At 54.1% G+C, this 23,955-nt stretch overlaps 1 protein-coding gene and 1 long non-coding RNA gene across 6 annotated transcripts in view; one reads left to right on the forward strand and one right to left on the reverse strand.

Moving 5' to 3' along the window:
- The window catches only part of RAB7A (RAB7A, member RAS oncogene family), a 72,561-nt gene extending 70,628 nt beyond the window's left edge, over positions 1-1,933 (forward strand). For all 3 annotated transcript variants that reach the window (XM_082639176.1, XM_082639174.1, XM_082639175.1), the window contains one exon: positions 531-1,933. In XM_082639176.1, coding sequence (XP_082495302.1) covers positions 531-626 — 96 coding nt within the window. In that variant the 3' untranslated portion in view covers positions 627-1,933. The remainder of the gene's footprint in view (positions 1-530) is intronic.
- Positions 1,800-17,207, reverse strand: LOC309813956. 3 transcript variants are annotated; one of them, XR_014295561.1, is made up of 3 exons: positions 17,070-17,207; positions 12,823-12,966; positions 1,800-1,887 (listed from the first exon to the last, which is right to left on the reverse strand). It is a non-coding gene; the product is annotated as an uncharacterized lncRNA (long non-coding RNA). The 3 variants fall into 3 exon arrangements; XR_014295562.1 differs by having other exon boundaries at positions 16,514-17,207; XR_014295563.1 differs by lacking the exon at positions 17,070-17,207 and adding an exon at positions 14,718-14,972.
- Positions 17,208-23,955: the final 6,748 nt, after the last annotated feature.

The raw sequence follows: 23,955 nt of genomic DNA on the forward strand, positions 1-23,955 counted from the left end.
TCTGTATCCTGTGATCCCCACAGACAGAGGGATCCGTCCTCGCTGGATCACTAGAAACATGCTAATCAGCGCAAGTCCCACTGAACTGACCCCAGTCTGTATCCTGTGATCCCCACAGACAGAGGGATCCGTCCTCGGCTGGGCTCTGCCTGTGCAGATTTGGAGCTAAGAAAAGGAAGCTAGACCCTGAGTCCAGAAAGATGAGAGCAGATAGGGGGCTGGAGGAGTGCCCAGGAACCCTGTGGAAATGCTGGCTCAGAGCGGCCAAATCCAGGCCACGGGAGCATCTGCCTTCTAGCCATTGGTAGAAGCCTCGGAGCCCCCAGGCTGACGCCACACGGAGGGCGCGTGGGCCCTGTCCTGCCTGCTCGCTCAGAGTCACCTTGCCCCGTCTTCCGCTCACTTGGCTTCGAGCACCTTCTGCCAGGGCTGGGCCTGCTCCGTGCCCATACCCCCCCCCCACCTGCCCGGGCTGAGCTCGGGAGTCTCCCCGACTGGACTAACCAGCCTCTCTCTCTCTCCCTGCCCAGGAAACGGAGGTGGAGCTGTACAATGAATTCCCTGAGCCCATCAAACTGGACAAGAACGACCGGGCCAAGGCCTCGGCAGAAAGCTGCAGCTGCTGAAGTGGCAGAGAGCAAGCAGAGCACAGAGTCCTTCGCGAACCAGGAACACACGTAGGCCTTCCACCACGAGCCCCTCTCCTCTCCACACAAACAGTCATCTCTCACATCCAGCTGCCAAAAGAACCCCCAAACACAGTCTCCCCTGCACACCCCCCCCCCCGACACAGACAGACTCCACAGCCCAGGCCTGTGACGGCTCCATCGGGGTCCCTGCGTCAGCCCTCAGACGGCAGCAGGATGGGCCGGCTGTAGAAATCGTTCCGGTTTGGAGTCGGCCTCGGAGGCTTCTTCTTTTTGTCCACTGGAGAGAGAGAGAACTGTTTACAGTCAACCTGTGTCTAATTAGTTCTGGTTTTTTTAACTGTCTTGTGGTCTTTTTACCCCCCCACCACCCCACCCCCGCGAAGGCTACCACTTGGGAAGGCTGGTGCCCTGCGCTTCATTACAGGCTCACACCCAGTCTGATCAGGCTGAGTTTTGTATGTATCTGTTAATGCTTGTTACTTTTAACTAATCAGATCTTTTTACAGTATCCATTTATTATGTAATGCTTCTTAGAAAAGAATCTTATAGTACATGTTAATATATGCAACCAATTAAAAATGTATAAATTAGTGTAAGAAATTCTTGGATTACGTGTTTAAGTCCCGTGATGCAGGCGTAGAGATGGAGGGTGAAGCCTGTCTGGATCACAGAGTGTTGTTCTGCCACTCAGATTCCAGAAATCCAGCTGGAGGCAGTATTCTGTACAGCAGACACGAGAATCATGTACGCCTTTTAATCAAAGACTTAGGAGCCAAAAAGCTTTTCATCCCTCCAGGGGGAAAACTGTCTAGTTCCCTTCTGTATCTAAATTTTTCCAAGAGGTTGATTTGCATAATACCATGGTGTGTGCAATGGAGAAACGGCTGTTTCAGAAATATAAAACTCTCATTTTTCTTTTTTTTTCTCTGCTCCACACTTTGAAACTCTCCTATTAGATCAGCATCCACGTACAAGAGGGAAAGGAAAAGGAAAATCCTACCAGACCTGTCCTAGTGACTTTACCTTTGTTCTGGAAGGTGCTCCTTTCGGGGCTGTGGCATCCTTAGGTGAGCAGACCTTCTCTCCTTCTTCCCAGTACAGCGCGCCACGCCTTCCCCGTGTCCTGGGTGTGGAGCCAGGCAGCTGTGCCCCAGGACCTGCCCTGCATTGTAGCTTGCTTCTCAGAGCACCTCCCTCTCTCCAGAGGCCTGCATTCTAGGGTGTGGGCCAAGTTCTTCTGTAAAGAGATGAACGTGATGCCAATAAAATGTAACAAGAACAAAGACCGTCTGTCTTCGCCCCGTCTTTTCTCCCTCGTCCAGACTCGGGCTCAGGAGAGACCCTGTGAGCTAATCACTGCCGCTGCTTTGTCTGGGCCCGCAGGCCTCGGAGGCAGGAAGGCCTTCTCCTCTCCAGCCCTGCAGTACCTGCCCCTGGCTTTTGTGTTTTGCATTTTTAATCACAGTAGTGGGGGGGGGGTACCCTGCATGGAGAGGGCATTGTCCCTTTAGAGGAGCAACCACGAGCTGCTGGGGACCCACGGGCCACGCACAGCCTGTGAGTGTGACTCGGCCTCGGTGCTGTCTTGTTTTTTAACTGGCGTGGTGGCTAATGCTGTGATGGTCGGCCATCGCATGGCTCTGGATTTCTGATTTTTCACAGGAAGATGTAGCAACACCGGCCCCATATTCCAACATAGATAAGCAACGGCCGGGACTGAGCAGATGCCGCTCAGAGCAAACGTATGAACTAGTCATGTTCCCGCAGCAGGACAGTGTAGGTTTTGCAGACTTAGCCTTTGGACTCTACTTGGGTCCGCGTCTCAAGCCCCTCAGTCGGTGTCTTTCCCCGCTGCTCCAGGCTCGTACTGCACGTGTGACAGCAGCGTCCTCAGGCGCTCACAGCCACAGTGCCGCCGTGGCCGGTGGAGCTCAGCCTGCTGTGGCCCTGCACCCGGGCTGGGCTTGGTGGCTATGCTGTTTGGCCTCGAGAGGGGCCGCGTCCTTCCCAGCTGGCGGCCCAGTGCTGGGCCTTGCTGTGTGGACCAGGCTGCCGTTCTCAGACCGGGTCCCTCCGGCCCTAACCCTGAGCAGGACGTGGAAATGGCCTTTGACCTCTGACCTCAACCATGCCCTAAAACTGATGATCATCCTTACACTGACCTGCTTTATTCTCAAATGAGCTTGAACATAACCTCGTGGCCCTGATCCGAACCGTAGCTAGCTGATTCAAAATTTGACTTTCAACCGACCTTGACTCTGTCCTCAGCTTCGTCTTGTCACTGACAATCATCCTAAACATGGTCCCCCTTGAAATGACCTTGAATCTGACCCTCCTCCTGACCCTGTCATACTCCAACTTTGAAGTTAACACTGAACCCTACCTCCCATGACAACCTTACTCCCCAGCCTGAGACTAATCCATGTAATGTCCCGTCAGCCCAATGTCTGGCTGACCTTGATCTCACCTTATTTACCTAAACTCTATACATACAGCTGCGCTTACCTAGGTTTCTCCACAGTAAGAAGTAAGGCTGAGACCGAACTCTGCACTAATACAGCGTCTTTTCCCATATTCCTACTAAGAGTCAGCATCAGCACGTGCTTTTGAGAGAAACAAGTCTGCTCCAACGAGCAGTAAGATTTGCTTGAGGAGAGTGGGATTTGGAGTGTTTGTACTAATGCGAATTCTCTTCAGTAACACGGTTACGTTCCTTTGAATTTGCTGTGCCTCCCGCTAAGAATGTGAATTGAGACGAATGTGTGCTGCTGTGTTTACATCCATCTCAGTTTGTTCTAACAAGAGGAAGGTACTTCTGAGAAGAATGGGAATGATTCGCTGCACGGATACAAATTCATCTCAGTGGCACTCCTCAGCTTGATCCAGACCCCCTGTCGCCCGTGAATGGGCATCGCCTTCAGTTCACTCCAACAAGCTGTAAGGAGTCTGGGACTGATGTTGCGCTGATGGGAATTCTTAGCAAAACCTCTATTCAGATTGGTCCTCATCTCTCCTGCGTCTCAGCAGGAAGGTGCCTTTAGATGAAGGTGTGTCGCACTGCGTCCCTTCGTGTTAGTTAACACAACGAGCAATAAGGTTTTCTCTCTGAGAAGAACGCCTGAGGCTGAGCTTGTCTGCACATAGTGCTTTCGAGGGGCACTAGTTAGATGAACGTGCCCTAGAGCTGAACGTAGGTCCATCCCGGTTTACGCTGACCTGCAATGGCTGAGACTAAGCTTGCTTACACTAATGCGGATTCTCCCCATTACCACTAATTAGACTCATCCTAACTGGCTCAAGCTCTCAGCAAGAGCTTGCTGTTAAGGTGAAAGTATATTGCTGAGTATATTCATCTTGTTTCATTAATCCTGACCCAGACCCTGATTCTCAGCCAGATACACTGAGGTTGAACCTCTTGCCTTGTCACGACCCTAAAGATCTTCCTGGACCTCACAATGATGTTGGCACTTCTCTGCCTTCCAAATGACCTGACCACATGATGTCCTAATTTTAGGTTGACTTCCTACTTCGCCTCAAACCAGATGTTTACCTTGAAACTGACCTTGAGCCTGACCCTGATCCAGTCTCTCACCCTATGGATATATGTTCCTCGTGAATTGCCCTAATTTTTACCTTTTCCTGAACCTGACCCTGTGTCACCTTATGTTAAAACCTTGGAATGACCCTCCTGATGCTGCACGTTAACCAAAGTCAGTGCTGAACTGGTCCTTGAATTTGATCATCTTGAAGTTGACCTTGAAATTGACCCTCACCCCGATCCAGATCATGCTGCCAATGTCTCACATTGAGAAACTGATTTTATCCTTGAACTTCTCAACTCCAACCTTGTCCTTCATACTGGGATGTTCCTGACCATAATCCCCTTGAAGCACCCTTGGGTAAGCTTTCAAATTAACCTGGAACCTGACCTTGATCCAGTGTTCTGTGCCTCCCTCTTTTCAGCTTGATCTGGAACTTCACCTTGAATCTGTGCACTGAAGATCACCTGGCCTTAACCCTCCTTGAATTTCAAATAAGCAAGAACTTGACCTCATATTTGAAAGTGGCCCTGTACAACTCAACAACAAAAAAACAACCCAGTAGAAAAATGAGCAGAAGACCTTAATAGACATTTCTCCAAAGAAGACATACAGATGGCCAAGAAACACATGAAAAGCTGCTCAACATCACTAATTATTAGAGAAATGCAAATCAAAACTACCAATGAGGTACCACCTCATACCAGTCAGAACGGCCATCATTAAGAAGTCCACGGGAATTCCCTGGTGGTCCAATGGTTAGGACGCCATGCTTCAACTGCAAGGGGAATGGGGGTTCAATCCCTGGTCGGGGAACTAAGATCCTGCATGTGTGGGGGCAAAAAATTAAAAAATTTAAAAAGAGAGCTGTTTTTAAAAAAAAAAAAAAGTCTACAGATAACAAATGCTGGAGAGGGTGCAGAGAAAAGGGGACCCTCCTGCACTGTTTGTGGGAATGTAAGTTGGTGCAGCCACTGTGGAGAACAGTATGGAGGTTCTTCAGAAAACTAAAAATCGAACTACCATATGAGCTGGCAATCCCATTCATGGGTGTATGTCCAGAGAAAACTCTAATTCAAAAAGATACACGCACCCGTATGTTCACTGCAGCACTGTTTACAATAGCCAAGACATGGAAACAACCTAAATATCCATCGACAGATAAACAGATAAAGAAGATGTGGTACATAAATACACTGGAATACTACTCAGCCATAAAAAAGAACACTCCAGAAAAGAACATTACAGGCCAGTATCTTTGAATATAGATGCAAAAATTCTCAACAAAATATTAGCAAACCGAATCCAATAACACATAAAAAAAGATCATACACCACGATCCCAAGTTTGAATCCAAGTGGGATTTAACCCAAGTTCACAAGGATGGTTCAACATTTGCAAAATCAATGTGATATACCACATTAACAAAAGTCAAAAACCAAATGATCATCTCAATAGATGCAGAAAAAGCATTTGACAAAATTCAGCATCCATTCATGATAAAACCTCTTACCAAATTAGAATAGAGGGAACATATCTCAACATAATAAAAGCCATTTATGACAAACCCGCAGCCAATATAATAATGGTAAAAACCTAAAAGGCTTCCCGCTAAAATCTGAAACAAGACAAGGATGCTCACTCTCACCACTTCAATTCAACATAGTATTGGAAGTCCTAGCCACAGCAATCAGACAAGGAAAAGAAAAGTTATCCAAATTGGAAGGGAAGAGGTAAAACTCTCATTATATACGGATGCTATGATACTATATACAGAAAACCCTGAAGACTCCACACAAAAATTACTAGATCTAGTAAATGAATTCAGCAAAGTAGCAGGATACAAGATTAACATTCAAAAATCAGTTGCAGGGACTTTCCTGGTGGTCCAGTGGTTAAGACTCCACCCTTTGACTGCAGGGGGCATGGGTTCCATCCCTGATTGGGGAAGTTATGCATGCCATGAGGTGAGGCCAAAAAAAACAAAACAAAACAGAAGTTGGTTGCATTTCTTTACACTAATAATGAAATATCAGAAAGGGAATGTAAAAAACAAGTCACTTTTAAAATAGAACCAAAAGGGCTTCCCTGGTGGCGCAGTGGTTGAGAGTCCGCCTGCCGGTGCAGGGGACGCGGGTTCATGCCCCGATCTGGGAAGATCCCACATGACGCAGAGCGGCTGGGCCCGTGAGCCATGGCCGCTGAGCCTGCGCGTCCGGAGCCTGTGCTCCGCAACGGGAGAGGCCACAACAGTGAGAGGCCCGTGTACCACAAAAAAAACAAAAACAAAAGCAAAAACAGTGTTGTATTGGTACAAAAACAGACATACGGATCAATGGAACAGAAAAGAGAGGCCAGAAATAAACCCACACACCTATGCTCAATTAATCTCTGACAAAGGAGGCAGAAATATACAATGGAAAAAAGACAGTCTCTTCAGCAAGTGGTGTTGGGAAAGTTGGACAGTTGCATGTAAAAAGTTGCATGTAAATCAATGAAGTTAGAACACTCCCTCACACCACACACAAAAATAAACTCAAGATGGCTAAAAGACTTAAACATAAGACATGACACCATAAAACTCCTAGAAGAGATCGTAGGCAAAACATTCTCTGATGGGACTCCCCTGGTGGCGCAGTGGTTAAGAAGTGGCCTGCCAATGCAGGGGACACGGCTTTGAGCCCTGGTCTGGGAGGATCCCACATGCTGCGGAGGACCCAGCGCATTGCACACCTACCTTCTCCCTGTGTGTGTCACTTGCACGTGCTGGCCAAGAAGCGTGTGACTGGCATCTGGTGCTGCCGGAGCCCTGGCGTGTGGCAGAACGAGGCGCTGTCGGGGCTGCTCTGCCAGGCGGGCTCAGGCTCCCGAGTTTCCTGACGTCTGGGGAGAAGCGAGCTCGCTGGCGCGAGTCCTGCCTCAGTTGGTGCTGCAGGGCTAGAGCCGCCCCTGTCACTGGGCACTCGCCATTTTGCCGGAGCTCCAGGGAAAGGAGCCAGTGCTGGAAGTACATCACCACTTAGGGTCTAGTCTAGCTCACGGGGGAACCTTGAGTCCCTACTTTAGGCCAGAGGGGAGGAAGGGTAAGGGCTGTAATAAACCCCTTGCTTTAGGGGAGGAAAGGCCAATTGGCTGAAGTGGGGTCTGCATGTGTATCTGTTCCTTCTACTTGGAGAAGCCAGCATGGCTGTCCGTTCAGAGAAGCACGCTGGGGCCTTCCCTGGCAGTCCAGTGGTTAAGACTTCCTCTTCCAATGCAGGGGGTGTGGGTTCGATCCCTCCTGGGGGAGCTAAGATCCCACATGCCACACAGCCCAAAAACCAAAACATAAAACAGAAGCAGTACTGTACCAGATTCAATAAAGACTTTTAAAAAATGGTTCACATCAAAAAAAAAAAAAAAAAAAAAAAGGACCCTGGCTGTCTCTCCAGTCAGCCCTCCATGCCTGGAAAGGATTGTCTGGGGGCTGTCTTGTTCAGGGGTTGTGGAAGGACAGGGAAACTGCCTGCCATCCCCCATTTCTGGCCCTGGGATAGGATCCTCCAACTCTGAGATCAACTCAGGTTACCCTGGGGATCATCAGAATCCTGTCAGGTCACTGATTCTCTGGCTATTCTTGCTGTAAAAAAGGAAACTGCTAAAGAATATTAAAAGGATTATACACTATGTCCAAGTGGAATTTCTTCCTAGAATTCAAGGATGATTCAACATACAAAAGTCTATCGATACACGACATTTACAGGATGAAGACCAAAAAACATGATCTCAACAGATGCAGAAAAAGCATTTGAAAAAATTCAACTAGAAAGTCTCTGCAAAGGAAGCCATGAACACAATGAAAAGACTACGTGCTGAATGGGATAAAATATCTGCAAATCATACAGCTGATAAGCGCTTAATATCCAAAATATATTACAAAACTCATTCAACTCAAAAGCAAAAGAACAAACAATCCAATTGAAAAACGGGCAAAGGACCTGAAGAGAGATTTTTCCAGAGGAGACACACGGATGGCCAACGGGTATATGAAAAGGTGTTCATCATCACTAATCATCAGGGAAAGCAGTCAAGACCACGATGAGATAACACCCCACACCTGTCAGAATGGCTATCAAAGACAAGAAAAAACAAGTGTTGGTGATGATGTGGAGAAAAGGGAGCCCTTGTGCACTGTTGGTGGGAGTGGAAGAGAGTATGCAGGTTCCTCAAGAAATTAAAAACAGAATCATGCACCGCACGTTTGTGGGGAACCTGGAGCTGAACCGTCTGTAGACGAGCTGCCTCTGGGTCGGGCCTCAAACGCAGCAGAGCGGCTCCCTCACCCCGATCTACTGAAAGTCAGCCCTCGACACAGGGGTTTGTGAAAAGGTAAAACAAACAAGTAAATTAAAAAAACAGAACTATCAACCCATCCAGCGATTCCACTGCTCAGTATTTATCTGAAGAAAGTGAAAACACAACTCGAAAGACAGCTGCACCCTCACGTTCACCACAGCACTTATTCACAACAGTCAAGACATGGAAACAACCTGAGTGTCCATCAACAGATAAACGGATAAAGAAGACGTGGTCCACGGACGCGACGGACTCTTAGCCATAAGAAACGAAGGAAATCCCGACATTTATGACATCGTGGATGGACTTCAGGGCATCAGGCTAAGCGAAGACAGTCAGAGAAAGACAAATACTGTATCATCTCCGTGATATGTGGAATCTAAAAATAAATAAATAAGCCGAACTCACGGACACAGAGAACAGACTGGAGGTTGCCAGAGCTGGCGGGGGGTGGGGGGGTGAAATGGGTCAAGAGGGCCAGGCTTCCGGTTACAACGTTGGTCCTGGGAATGTAACGTCCTGGGTGGCAATCACACTCGACCGCGTATTTCACAGTTGCTGAAACAAGCTGTCTTACCTGGCGCGCGGCAAGCCACGAGCTGAGATGCCGAGGTCGGCAAGCCGAGCCGGCAGGCAAGGGGCCCGGGTGGTCTCGGGAGAAGGAAGGAGGAAGCAGGGCGGGGTCTGCGCGTGGGGGGCGTGGAGCAAAGTGATGGAAGAAGGGTGTGAGCTGCCGGAACTCGGCCACCCGCCTCAAAAGGCCGCCCCGGGGACAGCGGCGCAGCCCTAACCGGTTTCAACCGGCTCAGCTCCAACAGGCTGCAGCTGACTCTGGGCTTCCGGACACTGTCAGGCTGCGCGGAGGACACGCAGGTCTTTTTGTAGCAACGACTACAACCACCTTGATGAGTCAGGGCAGGTTACAGGTGAAGTGGATTTAACTAAGCGGTCCCTGCAGTTTCACTAAGACTAGACCTTAAAAGTGCTCATCAGAAGAAAAAACAATTTTGTAACGATGTATGGTGACGGGTTTGACTACACTTACCGTGGTGACCATTTCACAGCACATACAAATAGCGGTACGCCTGAAACGAATAGCATGGTATGTGTCAGTCATATCTCCGTGTTTAAAACTTCAACCCCTTTTTGTGATACAAACACCAGGTAACTAGCAATAGAGGAACCTGCCTCAACATAATAAAACCCACATATGAACACCCTACAGTCAGCATCATACTCGGCGGTTAAAGACTGAAAGCCTTTTCCCTAAGATCAGGAACAAGACAAGGGTGCCCCCTTCCATCACCACATTCCACAGAGCACCGGCAGTTGTATCCAGAACAATCAGGGAAGAAAAAGAAATAAAAGGCCTCCCAATTGGAAAGGAAGACGTAAAAGTATCTTTGTTCACAGATGGCACAGTCTTATATGTAGAAAACCCTGAAGAGTCCACAATATAATTAGAGATGATAAACTACTTCAGCAACATCACAAAATTCAAATATGAACACACAAAAATCAGCTGCATTTCTATATGCTAACAATAAACAATCCAAAAAAATTAAGAAAATAATTCCATTTACGATAGCATCAAACATAATAAAACAGGGCTTCCCTGGTGACGCAATGGTTGAGAGTCCGCCTGCCGATGCAGGGGACACGGGTTCGTGCCCCGCTCCGGGAAGATCCCACATGCCGTGGAGCAGCTGGGCCCGTGAGCCATGGCCGCTAAGCCTGCGTGTCCGGAGCCTGTGCTCCACAACGGGAGAGGCCACAACAGTGAGAGGCCCATGTACCGCAAAAAAAAAAAAAAAAAAAAAAAACCTAAATAAGTGGAAAGATACTGTGTTCATGGATTGGAAGCTTAATAATTGTTAAGATAACAAATAACTTGTTGATTTAAAACTTAATACAAAACCACTGTAATCGAGACAGTGATGCACTGGCATAAGGACAGACATATACACCAATGGAATCGAACAGAGCGCTTGGAAATGGTATATAGATGGTCTATTAATTTTCAGCGAGGGTGCCAAGACCATTCAATGGGGAAACTGGATAGCCACACAAAAGAATGAAGCTGGACCCTTACCTTAACACATATACAAAAATTAACTGGAAATGGATCGAAGGTCTAACTGTCATAGCTAAAACTATAAAACCCTTAGAAGACAACACAGGGGAAAGTTTCATGACACTGGATTTGACAATGACTTCTTCGATATGACCGCAAAAGCACAGGAAACAAAGGAAATAAATAGGTAAGTTGGACTTCATCAAAATTAAGAACTTTTGTGCAGCAAAAGTTAATATCCGAATATATAAAGAACTTCTACAATCAGTAACAAAACTCAGTGCAATTTAAAAATGGTCAAAAGACTTGGATATCTGTCCAAAGAAGATACACAGGTGGCCAATAAGAACATGAAAAGATGCTCAATGTCACTAGGCATTTGGGAGATGCAAATCAAAGCCACTTTACACCCAGTAGTACGGCTATTATTCAGAACAAAACAAAAGGGACTTCCCTGGTGGTGCAGTGGTTAAGAATTGGCCGGCCAATGCAGGGGACGTGGGTTCAAGTCCTGGTCCAGGAAGATCCCACATGCCCTGGAGCAACTAAGCCCGTGCGCCACAACTACTGACCCTGTGCTCTAGAGCCCGCGAGCCACAACTACTGAAGCCCGCGTGCCTAGAGCTCGTGCTCTGCAACAAGAGACGCCACTGCAATGAGAAGCCCGCGCACCGCAAGGAAGAGTAGCCTCCGCTCGCTACAACTAGAGAAAGCCCACACGCAGCAACGAAGACCCAACGCAACCAAAACAAAACAAAACAAAGAAACAAACCCCCAAAAAACAGAAAATAAGTGTTCCCAAGGATGTGGAGTAATTGGAACCTTTGTGCACATGGAAGTAATGTAAAATGGTGCGGCTGAGTGGAAAATAGTTTGGTCATTCCTCAAAAATTTAAACATAGAGTTACCATATGAGCCAGCAATTCCACTCCAATGTATTTACCCAAAAGAATTGAAAGCTGGGACTCAGAGAGATGGTCGTATAGCAAGTTCACAGGAGCATTATTTGCAATAGGTATAAGGTGGAAACAACCCAAGTGTCCATCAACAGATAATGGGTAAACAAAATGTGGTTTATATATATATAACGGAATACTATTCAGCCACAAAATGGAACAAATTCTGAATAATGCTGCAACATGGATGAACCTTGAAGCCATTTTGCTAAGTAAAATAAGCCTGACATAGAAAAATAAATATTGCATGACTTCACTTAGATGAAGGAGCTAGAATAGGAAAAATCCTATCAACCGAAAATAGAATAGATGTTGTGGGCAGTGGGGGAATGGAGAGTTACTCTTTAGTTGGTAACAGAGTTTCTGTTAGGAATGATGGAAACGTTCTGGAAATAAACAGTGGTGATGGTTGCACAACATTGTGAATAGATGTCATGACACTGAACTGTATACTTAAAAATGGTTAAAATGGTAAAAAGTTTGTTACGTGCATTTCATTTTTGTTTTTAAAAAAAGGGAAAAAAGGAAACTGCCGAGCTAAAGAAGTCAAAGGCAGTTAGTGTCTGCAGCTCACGAAACCTGAAGAGAGGGCTCAGCCCCACAGACCCCCAGGTGCCGCTGCCCCTGCCCGCAAACATCCTCCATCCTCTGTGATGTCCCTGCGCGGGGTGCCCTTTCAACAGGAACGCCCGTGCGTGGGCAAAGCCACACCGCACATGGGCCAGCTCGGCCAGCTCGACTTCTGCTGCCACTCCCCGGTGTGTGTAGAGAACACAACCTTCTTCCAAGGTGTGGGAGGGCGCAGTGGTGTGGGGCTAATTTCTTTGGCCATCAAGCTCTAAAAGAGCCAGTGGGCAAGGCCTGCCAGCCTCACTACCTGAAGGAGGTGGAAGCGGAGGGGGCCAAAGAACACCCCCTCAGGCACCCCTCCCTCCCCCGAGAAAGGCCCCAGACTCAGATTGCCCCCCACCCCTAGAGTGGCTCTCACCCACCCACATCCTGGAAGCTGGGAAGCCTGCCCCTGGACCACGGGGAGCCCCAGGGCTCACCTCCTCCCACTGGGAGCGGGGCAGCATTTCCACTGCCCCAAAGCAGGCATTCTTTCTCTGGTAATGCCCTAGACACCCCCCCATCCCCCCGGAAATCCTAGTGCCCGTCAATTATATCCCAATAAAACTGGAAGAAAAAATCCTCATGCCTGGGCTCTACCTTTGGCACTTTGGATTTCACTGTCCTGGGAGAAGGTGCTGGTAGTTTTTAAAGCTCACCAGGTCATCTGAGCGTGCAGCCAGGTTGAGAACCACACTCTTCTGGATTGTGACCAGTCAGCAGAGGCCGTGGCCCAAGGCTCCTTAGGGAACTAGGAAAGGAGCCGGCGTCACTGTGGTCATCGTGTTCCAGTGTCCGTGGTCCTGCAAGATGACGGGTTGGCAGCAGACAAGTATTAGAGGGCAGAGCAGTTGGTTTCTATTTCTGTTTTGTACGTTTCTGGAAAGGGGAAGAGAGAAACCTCCTTCCCTTCTCAGTCAAGGCCTGAAGCACGAGGAACTACCGTCACACGCCCCGCACTGTGTGCAGGAACCGTCCCCCTGGGAAGTCACACCTGGACCTGGAGGAGCCCAGGGCTCCCCGGAGCAACAGGGCTCCTGAGCTGACCGCTGGGGCCCCAGAGCAGGGCGCTGGCTTATGCACAAGTGCATGTTGCTGGTTAGCACATAAACCATCCGGAAAGGGGCCAGGAACGAGGTGCAGATTTTCAGGGCTGAGTTTGGGAATCTCAGTACTGGGCGGGTGCTGCCAGAAGCCGCCTTGGAAGCCAAGCTGTTGTGCTGCTCTTTCCACCCTGACCTCTAGGTTCAGTGGGTGGGAGGGGCTTTTGAGAAAGTCGGCTCACAAGTCTGGGGCCAAACTCAAAGCAGGAAGAGTGCACCCTGTGGCTGGCATGGCACCTGGTGCTGAGAGGCCCAGAGACCTCCACCTCCCTCTCCATCTCCTTCTAGACTGGTTGCAGGATCAGTTTGGTAAAGAATCTTCGGGCAGCCCTTGCTCCTCAGGGAGAAGCAGGTGAGGTAGCTGGGCCAGGCAGGGTCCCCCCCCGAGGAGCCCCCAGCCGACCAGTAACACAGAGGGATCTCTGGGGCTCAGGCACATGCAAAGAAGAGTGTCCAGGGGGTCTGCACACAGCAGGCTTAAGTGGAGTTTTCATAAGATCACGGGCAGACAGGGCTGAATCTGCACTGAAGTCCAGGCTAGCAAGCCAGGCAGGCCAACCCTGAGCTGCAGACGTGCCTTGTTTTACTTCTTACAATTTTTTCTTTAATCTAAATTTTTTTTCTTTTTTTTTTGGCAGTACGTGGGCCTCTCACTGTTGTGGCCTCTCCCGTTGCGGAGCACAGGCTTCAGATGCACAGGCTCAGCGGCCATGGCTCACGGGCCCAGCCGCTCCACGGCATGTGGGATCTTCCTGGGCCAGGGCTCGAACCCGTGTCCCCTGCATTGGCAGGCGGATTCTTAACCACTGTGCCACCAGGGAAGTCCTTTAATCTGAATTTTGAATAATGTTTAAAGAACAAAACAAGAAATTATATACTAAAAAATATCGTTTTGCCACTTCTCTTCAGAGTATTCTGCAGCCCGGGGCCTGCCTTCTACCTGGCATAGCAGTGGGGGCTGGGCTCATTGCCCCCTTATGGGCCCACCGTGCCCCCCAGGTCACCAGTCCCTCGCAAACCATCTCATTCATTGATATTTTCTACCTGGCCAGGTAGGCCTGTAAGTCTGTGAACCCCGGGACAGATAAAATTAATGCTTTTGTCTTCTGTTTTGGTTTGGACTTTTGTTTTTTTGTTTCCTGGGACAAAATTTGAATAGAAAAGCATCCCGGACAGGTGGACATGAAAGGCACAGAGCTGTGCAGTGTGGTGGTTCCATATGAGGACGGATCTCTGGTGGTTTACCATCAGGCAAATCTGCGAAGCTCTGGTCCCCAGTGTTCGGTCTCACCACAGGGGCTGGTGGCGTGGATTCCTGACATACAAAGGCCAGCAGGTGCCGACTGTACAGGCCTTGAAGGCAGCATCAGGAGTGGCCAGTGAGGACAAGTTAAAAGGTCACTCTGGAAGCCAGCTCTAGTGATTAGTGCAGTGGCAGGTCAGGTGTGCACCAGCTGTCACTTCGCCATATCCCGGGAGAAGTCAGCTTTCAGGTTAGCCAGTCCTCTACTGGGGCTGTGGACATCTAAAAATCTGTGCAGGGCTTCCCTGGTGGCGCAGTGGTTGAGAGTCCGCCTGCTGATGCAGGGGACACGGGTTCGTGCCCCGGTCCGGGAAGATCCCACATGCCGTGGAGCGGCTGGGCCCGTGAGCCATGGCCGCTGAGCCTACGCGTCCGGAGCCTGTGCTCCGCAAGGGGAGAGACCACAACAGTGAGAGGCCCACGTACCTACCTACATACATACATACATACCTACCTACCTACCTACTCGAATATATATATATATATATACATACATATATATCTGTGCAGGGTGGTGGTCTTGGGAGGAAACCAGCAGTTGGTCTCCTTGGTGGGCGTAGATGTGGCCTGGGCTATTCTCTGAGCTTACCAGGCAGAGGTCAAAGACCAAGGTCAGCTTTGCAGAGCTTCTGCCATAGCCTGGCTGGGATCTACGGGGGCAAGCGGTCCCCACAGCAGGACACCTTCCCTGGTGGCTGCCCGGCGGCGTCGGGGGGAGCCTTGTAGCGTCCTTCACAGAACCTCATCTCAGAGCCTCCTCCAGTGCAGCCCCGTGGGGAGTGACCAGAGGGATCTGTGCCCAGCGGACGAAGTCCTGGGGTCTGGCCTCGGCGCCACCCCAGGGAAACCTTAGCAAGGCCTCAGGAGGGCCTGTGGCAGGAAAGCTCCAGTGCGGGTCCTGGACCAGCAACAGTACCCAAGGGTCCAAGCTCTCCAGGCTTTGGGTCAATTCCTTTTCCCAAACCTGTCCCAGGATCGACCCTTTGTTAAACGAGAGACACCCCCCCGCCCCTCCCTGGGCCTGTCGAGAAGGGGGTCTGGGGGTCCGCGTGTTGACATGCGTCTCCGGGCTTTAAGATCCGCGCATCTGGTCCCCGAAGCCGCGCAGCCGTTGGGCTGTTGGGAGGCGGGCGCGTGGTCTCCATGGAGACGGGGTGGGGCGCGCGCCGAACGCCTGCCGCCGGCGAGCGGAGTTACCCGCCCGGCAGTCTAGCCGCACCGGCGGGGCGGGAGGGAGGCGGGCACGGAAGGGCCGGGGACGCGGGTGAGACCACGCGGTGCGCCCCTGAAGCCCGGAGGGGACTCGGGCAGCCGAAGACGCAAAGGCTGGGCGCCGGCCCCCGCTCCCCGTGACACAGAGATAAGCATCCTTCCCGTGCATCCCGGGGACCCTTTCCGTTCAGTCCCCTCCACAGCGACTGACCCCGGCAGTGGTCGTTACTCACCCTAAGGGTGAAGACTGTCCTTCCCAAGAACTGTCCCCGCTCCCCACACAGAAGGCTGCCCCAAGGCCCCAACCTGTCTGCCGTTTGAAATGCTTAGTTCCTCCACTGGAGCCAACTGCTCCCTCGTCGAAGGCCGAGGGCAGGGGAAGGGGCTATCTTGGCCCTAACCCCCAGGCTCTCCAGACGCGCAGTTTAATACCTTGGGCAGAACAAACGGGCCGAATCTCTGTACTCCCTGTGAGGGCCCTTTCTCTGTCACTTATTCAAACAAATGTTTACTGAGCATCTACTGTATGCTAAGTACGGAGAATTCGGTGACCCACACACCAGACAAGCTGACTCCAGGTGGGGAGGAGAGACTAGGCTATAAATGCAAAAGCTCTAGTACTGGTAAGTGCTTTAAAGAAAAACTTGTCAAAGTGATGGTGAAAGATTGGGGGGGGGGTGGCCCAACTTCAGACGGGGTGTTTAGGGAAGGCTTCCCTGAAGTGTTATTCACCTGACTGGCAAGAGGGAACAGGGCCTGAGAGTCCACGGAGGACAGGACAGCAGCGCAAAGACACCACGTGGGCTGGCCGGCTGTCCAGGGCAGGGCAGGAAGGCAAACCGCATCAGGCGTGTTGTGTTTTAAGAGTGACGGGAAGCCGCCCGCGTGTCTGAGGGGTGGGCAGGACCTGACAGGGTCCAATGGGGGCTTTGAGAAAACCTGGGCCTCTGTGAAGATCTGGCAACAGGGAGATCCACTCCGAGGCTTTCTCAGTCTTCTGGGGCAGATGGTGCCTAAAAGGCAGGTCCAGAGTGAGCTTAGCTGCCTGAAGAACGCTTGGGCCTCCTCCGGCTGCCTTTCCGCCATGCCCTGGCTCCGGGGCCTGGCCCGGATGGAAAGACTTCTGCACCCAGACAAGGCTGGAGCTTGGCGAACACCTGTCCTCGGCCTGGAACCTAGCCTTGGCCTTGCCGTCCCTCCCCGCCCCTGGCTGACTGGACAGGTGAAGGGTCAGAAAGGGCAGGAGCACTGCACTGGGAGTCAGGCTGGGAGCGCAATCCCATGGCACCGTGTGAGCCCGGCCTCTTCTCTGGACCTCAGCTTCTTCATGGAAGGTGGGGACAGGGCAGACAGGACGACAAGACAGGGTCTGAGGGTCCTTCCCACTGGATCCATCGACGGTCCCGAAGCATTCAAGCATTAAGATCTGATTAGAGGGAAATAAAGTAAGGGACCTCATTTCTGGAGAGCCGTTTATGTCAAGCTCTAGACTAGGTGTTGGTTTGGTGGCTTTTGTTTCCCCCTTTCACAAATATAATTCTGAGTCCTGACGGACCTAACTCCTGAGTTTGGAGTTAGATTCCTTTCTAGATTCTCATCATTCAATGCTACACAAGACAGACAAGGTCTTGGGGGTGGGGGACAGATGCTAAAATAAAAGATACTTTAGCTACAGAAAACTTCTGAGAAAAGGAATCAGGATGACAGGACTGAAGGAGCCGACGGAAATCAAACCAGGGGTGGGAAGTGGGCTCTGGGCGGGAGGCTGCGGGGACGGCAGGGGCGCCAGGACGTAAAGTCTGAAGAGGTCAGCAGGCCCGAGTGCTGCAGGACGGTCGGGGAGCCCTGGAGGGTCCTGAGCGGGGAGGTCGGGGGCCCGGGCTGGTGGGTGGCAGCCGCCCCGGACAACGGCAGTTAGGAAGCAGAGTCCCAGCCTCTCCGGGCAGCTGTGAATTGTTCTTGACCAGGAGAGGGTGTCCGCATTGCCAGTCACACTGACATGAGCGTCTGTGAGCCTCGCAGGCCCCGCGGGCTCTCGGCTCGGCCCTGGAACCGCGCAGACTCGCACTGCGACGGGAAGCCCGCCAGGGTTTGACTCCCATCTCATTCATTCAACGAATATCTGTTGAGGACCTACTACGTGCCAGGCCTCGTGCAGCATGGGTTGACAGGGTCCCTGCTCTCCTGGGGGCGGCAGGCATGAGAAAGCAATAGGTGGTGTAAGACCAAGTGCTAGAAAGTGGGGGGGGGCGCCTTGAAATGAGGTAAACAGCAAACGCTCTGCCATGTCTTCCTGGCCAGGGGTCACCGGGGACCTTACCCAGTCTCTCCTGGGTCCCGGTTTTCCACCGCAGGCAGAAACGCAGCCCTGGCCGCACGGGATGAGTGGATGCCCGGTGCCTGGGCCCAGGCTGCTCTCGCCCCCTGTAGGGCTTTGCGGGTCCCCCCGCCCCGGCCCCCGCGGAAGCGTCTCCACAGCTGAGGCTGCTTGTAAGAAAGGAGATAAAGCCAAGATTCCCTTGTCGGCGCCTCTGCCCCGCAGGGCGACGCTGGAAGATAGTTTCTCTCTTTGTCGAGTTTTGTCCTGGTCGCCGGGGCCCCTCCCCAAATAGTCTCTCCATTCCAAACCCGCCCGGGCTCCTCGGGCCTCAAACCCCGGGCCTTCTGGAGAAGAGATGTCAAGCTCTACCACAGCCCAAGGCTGGAAGACAAGTCTGGCCTCGCCCACTGGGCCGGCTCCCTCCCCGGGGGCACTGGAGCGGGCAGCCTGGGTCCCAGGAGACCCCTGCCCCGCAGACAGGGGGGCCGGGAGCCCACGTCTCCTGGGCCAGGAGAGTCGCCGGCTCCCCTGTCCTTGAAACAAGGGCCCAAACGCCACCCAATTCCACTGCTCCCCCCAGGCCTGACCCAGCCAGGCAGAGACCCCCGCAGGGGAGGCCCCTGGGGAGGCTGGGCTGGGTGGGCCGAGGCCGAAAGGAGGGAGGGCAGGGGAAGGTGGGCAGGGCAGAGCCAGGCTGTGAGGGGGGCAGGATGCCACGTCCCTTCACGCCCCCAAAGGCTGGTGGCCGCGGCCCAGAAGAGATGGGGGGTCGGGAAGCCCAGAGGAGGCGGCCAGGTCATGGGGGCGGGGGGATGGCGGTGCCTGAAATGGGGCGGGGAGGTGGGGACACACACAGGCCAGGCTGGGTGGAGTCACAGAAGCCGGGATGGGCGTTCTTGGGGGACGCGGGTGCGGGGAGGAGGGGGCGCTCGGAGGGCTGCACGGTCGCGGGGCAGCAAGGCTTAACTCGATTTATAACAGTGAATCTGGCGGCTAGTTCTGGGCTCGTGAACAAAGGACAGTCACGGAAACACCTTAGTAACAGCCCCGCCTGCCCCGCAGGAGGACACGACCAGACGGCTGGCGCTGCAGCCGTTCAGGACAGGCCACCTGGACGCAGACCCGGTGTCCAGAGTCAGCGACACGCAGCCCTGTGCGCGCACAGCTCGCGAGCTGGGGCCAAGGGCGGGGGCTTTGTTTTCACTTCACATCCTTCTACTCCCGTTGGGTTTTATACCACACACAACTTCCCCAAGAAAAAACTACCCAGCACTTAAAGAAAGGAAAGAAAAGAAAAGTCAAAGTCCTGGAGAAGGTCCCCAGCTCGGGCAGAAGCGGAAGAGGGAGGTGGAAGGACCCCTCCTGGAGCCGAGCCACTGTTCACGTCCCAGGGTACGGGCTCGTCTGCACGCCGCGCCTCTGATCACCACTGCAGGCCCGTCTCTAGGTTGGGGTCCTGACTCGGCACCCACGGTCCTCAGTCCCCCAGAGGGGGGGCCTCCCTCGCTCTGACCCTGACACACAGCGCGAGGCGGTGGCGGGTCCCGCCGAGGTCTGGCTCCTTCCACACTGAGTAGCACCTAAGTCCCTTCTTGACAACCCGCACGTTAAGGACAGCAGCACCTTGGGGGCGTCTGCAGCAGGGGACCCTGCGGGGAAGCAGAGGTGGTGGGCAGCCGGGGCCCCGGGGACACGACAGGACGCGGTGGCAGCTCAGTCCCCCGTTCCACCTCCTCTAAGCGTCAGCATCTACTTGTCCGCTCCTTTGATCTCAGCCTCCCGCCTGGCGGTCCCGCTCCCGCCCCAACGCCGGCCCTGGGGGTGAGGGGCCAGAGGCCTTCACCACGTCCCCATTCAGGGCTTCACAATACACATTTGCATCTTAAAGGCAACCTCCCCACAGTCTCTTCTAGTGAATTCCCCTTTGTCTCCCGTTAAATACTGAAAAGCACTTAATGCCTCTTATTTACATTTCAAACCCCAAACTGGGTCCAGCCCAGGCTAAGGCTGGAGCCAACCTCTCAGTTTAAAACACCTTCTGGGGAGACAGACCCTTTGGCCTCTTAACTGTTACCCCAGCAGCCCAGCCAGAGCCGACTGGGCCTTTCCTACAGCAGGCTGGCGACCCCACAGCCTTCTGGGCCTCGCCGCCCAGGGCCCCTGCCCAGGCTGTCAGAAACACTCCGAGGTGGAGGTGCCTCTGTTTGCCCTTTTGTGCGTGTACCCCTTATACAGATGGCAACACTGAGCCCGCCCGGGGCCCAGGCAGGTGGGTCACACAGGGAGTTTGGGGGAGGGGAGCTCCTGACTCCCAGAGTCTACCTTCCTGCTGCTGCGTCGCCAAGCAGGGTGTGCCCGGGGCTGGGGGCCGGCAAGGAGCAAGGGAGACCCAGCTACGCTCTCGGGGCCCCCCCAGAAATAGGCAAAACAGGGTCAGATGATCATAAGTGCTATGAAGAAAATAAAGCAGGGTAACGAGACAGGAATCCCAGAGAAGCGTCTTGGCCCGGCTGGCCTAGAGGCTGCACCGAATGGGTTCTGGGTGAAAGGAGCTGGCACACAGCAGGTGCGAAGGCCCCAAGGTGGGAGCCCCTGGTGTGTGGGAGGAACAAAAAGCCTGGAGAGGGAGGGCAGCAAGCGCGGCGGCTGGGGGAGGAGTGTACACGGGCACCTACGGGTTGGGGGAGAGGGGAGAAGAGATGAGGAGGGGCCTCTGCTTTCTGCGAGTTTGGGGAGGAGCAGGATTGCAAGAGAAAATGGGGAGTTTTTGTTTCAGCGATGACACAGAAGAGACACTTTTTAGACATCCCAGGGGAAGTGGCGGGCAGTTCGTGGCCGTCTGTTACTCGGGAGAGAGACAGAAATGGGCGTCACCAATGTATGGATGGTGTTTGGAGCCCCAGGACGGGAGAAGCCTGCCTAGGGAGAGTGGACCCGCCCAGAATAGGCACCCCCGGCCCTGGGGGAGGGGTGGCCCTCTCCGCCAGGCCCTGGCCAATTCCAGGTGCTCCTTTTCCCGTATTCTGGCATTTTCCATTGGCCACGTGAGGCCTTCCCCACCTGTGACGTCCTTAGAAGGATGGCAGGGGCTACCCAGGAGTGTTCGGTTCAAGAGGCATCCCTGAAGGCCTAGAGTCCTGGAGAACTGGATAAAGCTACTCACTGCCACCCAGGCCTCAGTGTCCTCACCTGTATAATGAGGTCACTGGGAGGAAATCACCTCCCTGCCCACTCCCAAAGCCTAGAATTAGTCTTCCTGAGTCCTGGGCCCCAGGCAGCAACCCCCTCTGGGCAGGCCAAGGAGCCCACCAGGGCCGTGTCTGCTGTGTCCTCCCTGTGGACTGCCCTGCCTGCGTGTGTCCCATTCCCTGCTTTGATTCCTTCTCTCCTCCCGGTAAGGCCAGGCCTCCCCCAGGGCAAGAGGGCCTCCCAGCACCCCTCACTGAACTGTTACTCAGGCCCTGCACCCTATGCCCACTCCCCCCAACCCACCCCGGTCAAATCTTCAGATTTTTTAAAGGGAAGTCTGAAATCTGGACTGCATTTTTACTGAAATCGCCTGATTTTTAAATCCTGGAACTAATTTAGGTCTTAGTAAAACACCAGACGAAACAGGCAGGGTCCAGGCAGCGGGTCTCAGAAGCCGGCTCTGAGGGTCAAGCAGCTTCCTGAGGGAGCTGCACCGGACAGACCGGCCCTTCCTCCTGGAAACTCTCTCCTCCTCGGCTTCCAGGACACCAGCCACGCCGGGCCCTCCGTTCCTCTCTGACCGCTCTTCCTCTGTCTCCAGTGGGCAGCCTCCCTCTCCGGCCACCCCACGTCCTTCCTTCCCCTCTGATGACCCGGGGAGACAGCCCTCAACCCGCCTGCTGCTGCAACCAGCTCCAGATTCACATTTCCAGCGACGGCTGGGCAGGTTTCAGTCGGGGGTCCTTCGGGGCTACCACCCTCTGCTCTCCCTCTGACCTTTCAGAGACCCAAGCTGGAGCCCCTCGTGCCAGTCACCCGGGTGCCCTGGGCCAGCTCTCTCGTGGGCGCCCCTGCCCCCACTCCACCTCAATGCGTCCTGGTCCTCCCGGGAGGGCCGCCACGCCCACCCCCAGCACACGCACCCTCTGCTCACTCCCGGGGCTTCTGCTCCCAGGCAGACCCCTCGGGGGCACGGGGTCTACACCTCGCTGCTTCTCACCCTGCACACACCCTGCGTCTTCGGAACCCGAGGTCTTTGCTCAAGCCATCAGTATCTGCAAGCTCCTTGCCACTGTTCCCCATTCCTCTCAGGGCTCAGCTCTCACAGACCCGTGTGTCCCCCCACCTCACCCCCGTTAGGAACTTCGGATGGTCTTTCGTCACCTGGGCTGGGCTCGCTAAGCGGCCCTCCTCCCTGGGAGAGGGGCTTGGCCTCTGCAGGAGCCCGGGCTGAGATCCATCTTCCCTCTCCTACGGGATGTACTCTCTGCCCCCTTCTGTGGCTCAAGCCGCTGACCCCCGCAAACACCCCACCAGCCTCAATTTCCTTCTCTCCTGGGGCTTATTCCCCAGCTTGTCGGAAAGCAAATGGGGGCCGGACAAGCGCTGTGACAGGGGGAAGCACAGACCGCTCAGGCGGCCTGCTCGGTCAGAAGGCTCGAAACGCACCCCGCTTTTTTGGCTTTCACGGCCTGCAGCTCTCCTCACCCCTGGAGCTCCAGTCCAACCCCCCCGTCCCACCCCCTCTCCTCCATGCTCGCGCCTCAGGGAACTGTTTATCCTGCCGTGGCCACGGCCGCAGGATCCGGGCCTAAATCACTCACCCCAAAGGGATCCGCCCTCCTCCCGGAGCGTCTCCCCGTGGCCTCAGCTCCTTAAGTGGGGGCTCCTTCGGCTTCGAGAAAGATTGTCCAGCGCCTCCTCCGCACCTCCAATACTGGACCCAGCGGCAGGGCCACCAGATTTGCACAAGCCTCCGCGTGGTACCCGGAGAGGGAGCCCCCGCTCTCAACTGCGCTCCCCACACGGGAGGGGGAGGGGTGTGGCCCGGAACGAGGAGCAACTCCCCTCCCCCATCCTCTCCGGGAAACTGTCCGGGGTCCGCGGCCTTCCCCTCTCTCCCGCCGGAGCCGCCATTTGGCTTTGGGGGGAATGGTGGAGGCTGCTTCACCCACCATAAAATGGGGCACTTGTAGCATCTGCGGCGGGGGCGGGGGCGGGGGCGGGGGGGGGGACGGCGGCTAGGAAATGTCCCCAGAGAAACACCTGCGCTCTTCTCCGCCGCCTCCCGCGTCCTGCCCAGGCCCCCGAGGCGTAAGGAGACACCGGGCGCGCAGGGGAGGGCGCCAGCATCCGCTCTCCCCTTGCACTCTGGCGGAGACCCCCCTCGAAGCCGTCCCGGCTCCCTCCACACTGCCCTAGCCGACCGCGTGAGGGCGTGCCCTGTGTTAGTTCGGACAAATTAAAGCGCGTCCAGCGGGCAGGCCCGGGCCCCCCCGGACGCGGTCTGGGCTTGGGGGCCTGTGGACCACTCTTGGCTGACTGCCGCCGAGCTCCGGGCCGCGGGGCCTCCCCGGGGGCCCGCGCTATTCGGCCCTAAACGGGGTGCCCCCCTCCTCTCGCGCTCCCGCAGCCTAGGGTGCGCCCCTCCGTTCCCCTCTGCCGAGCCCTCCCTGGGCGCGGGCCGCCTCTCTGCCGCGCCGCAGGCTCGGGCCCTGTCCGGGGCGCACGGCGGCGGGCGCGGCGGCGCCGGGGAGGCGCGGTCTGGGAAGCCAGCGGCCGGGGAAGGGGCTCCAAGAAGCACAAGTTGGCGCTGGCCCCGGACCAGGCTGTTGTTGTTCTCAACATGGTCCGCCGTAGAGCCATAAAAGCGGAGCGGGGCGCC

This window comes from Mesoplodon mirus, assembly GCF_964341445.2.
Source record: "Mesoplodon mirus genome assembly, chromosome: 12".
Classification (NCBI taxonomy): domain Eukaryota; kingdom Metazoa; phylum Chordata; class Mammalia; order Artiodactyla; family Ziphiidae; genus Mesoplodon; species Mesoplodon mirus.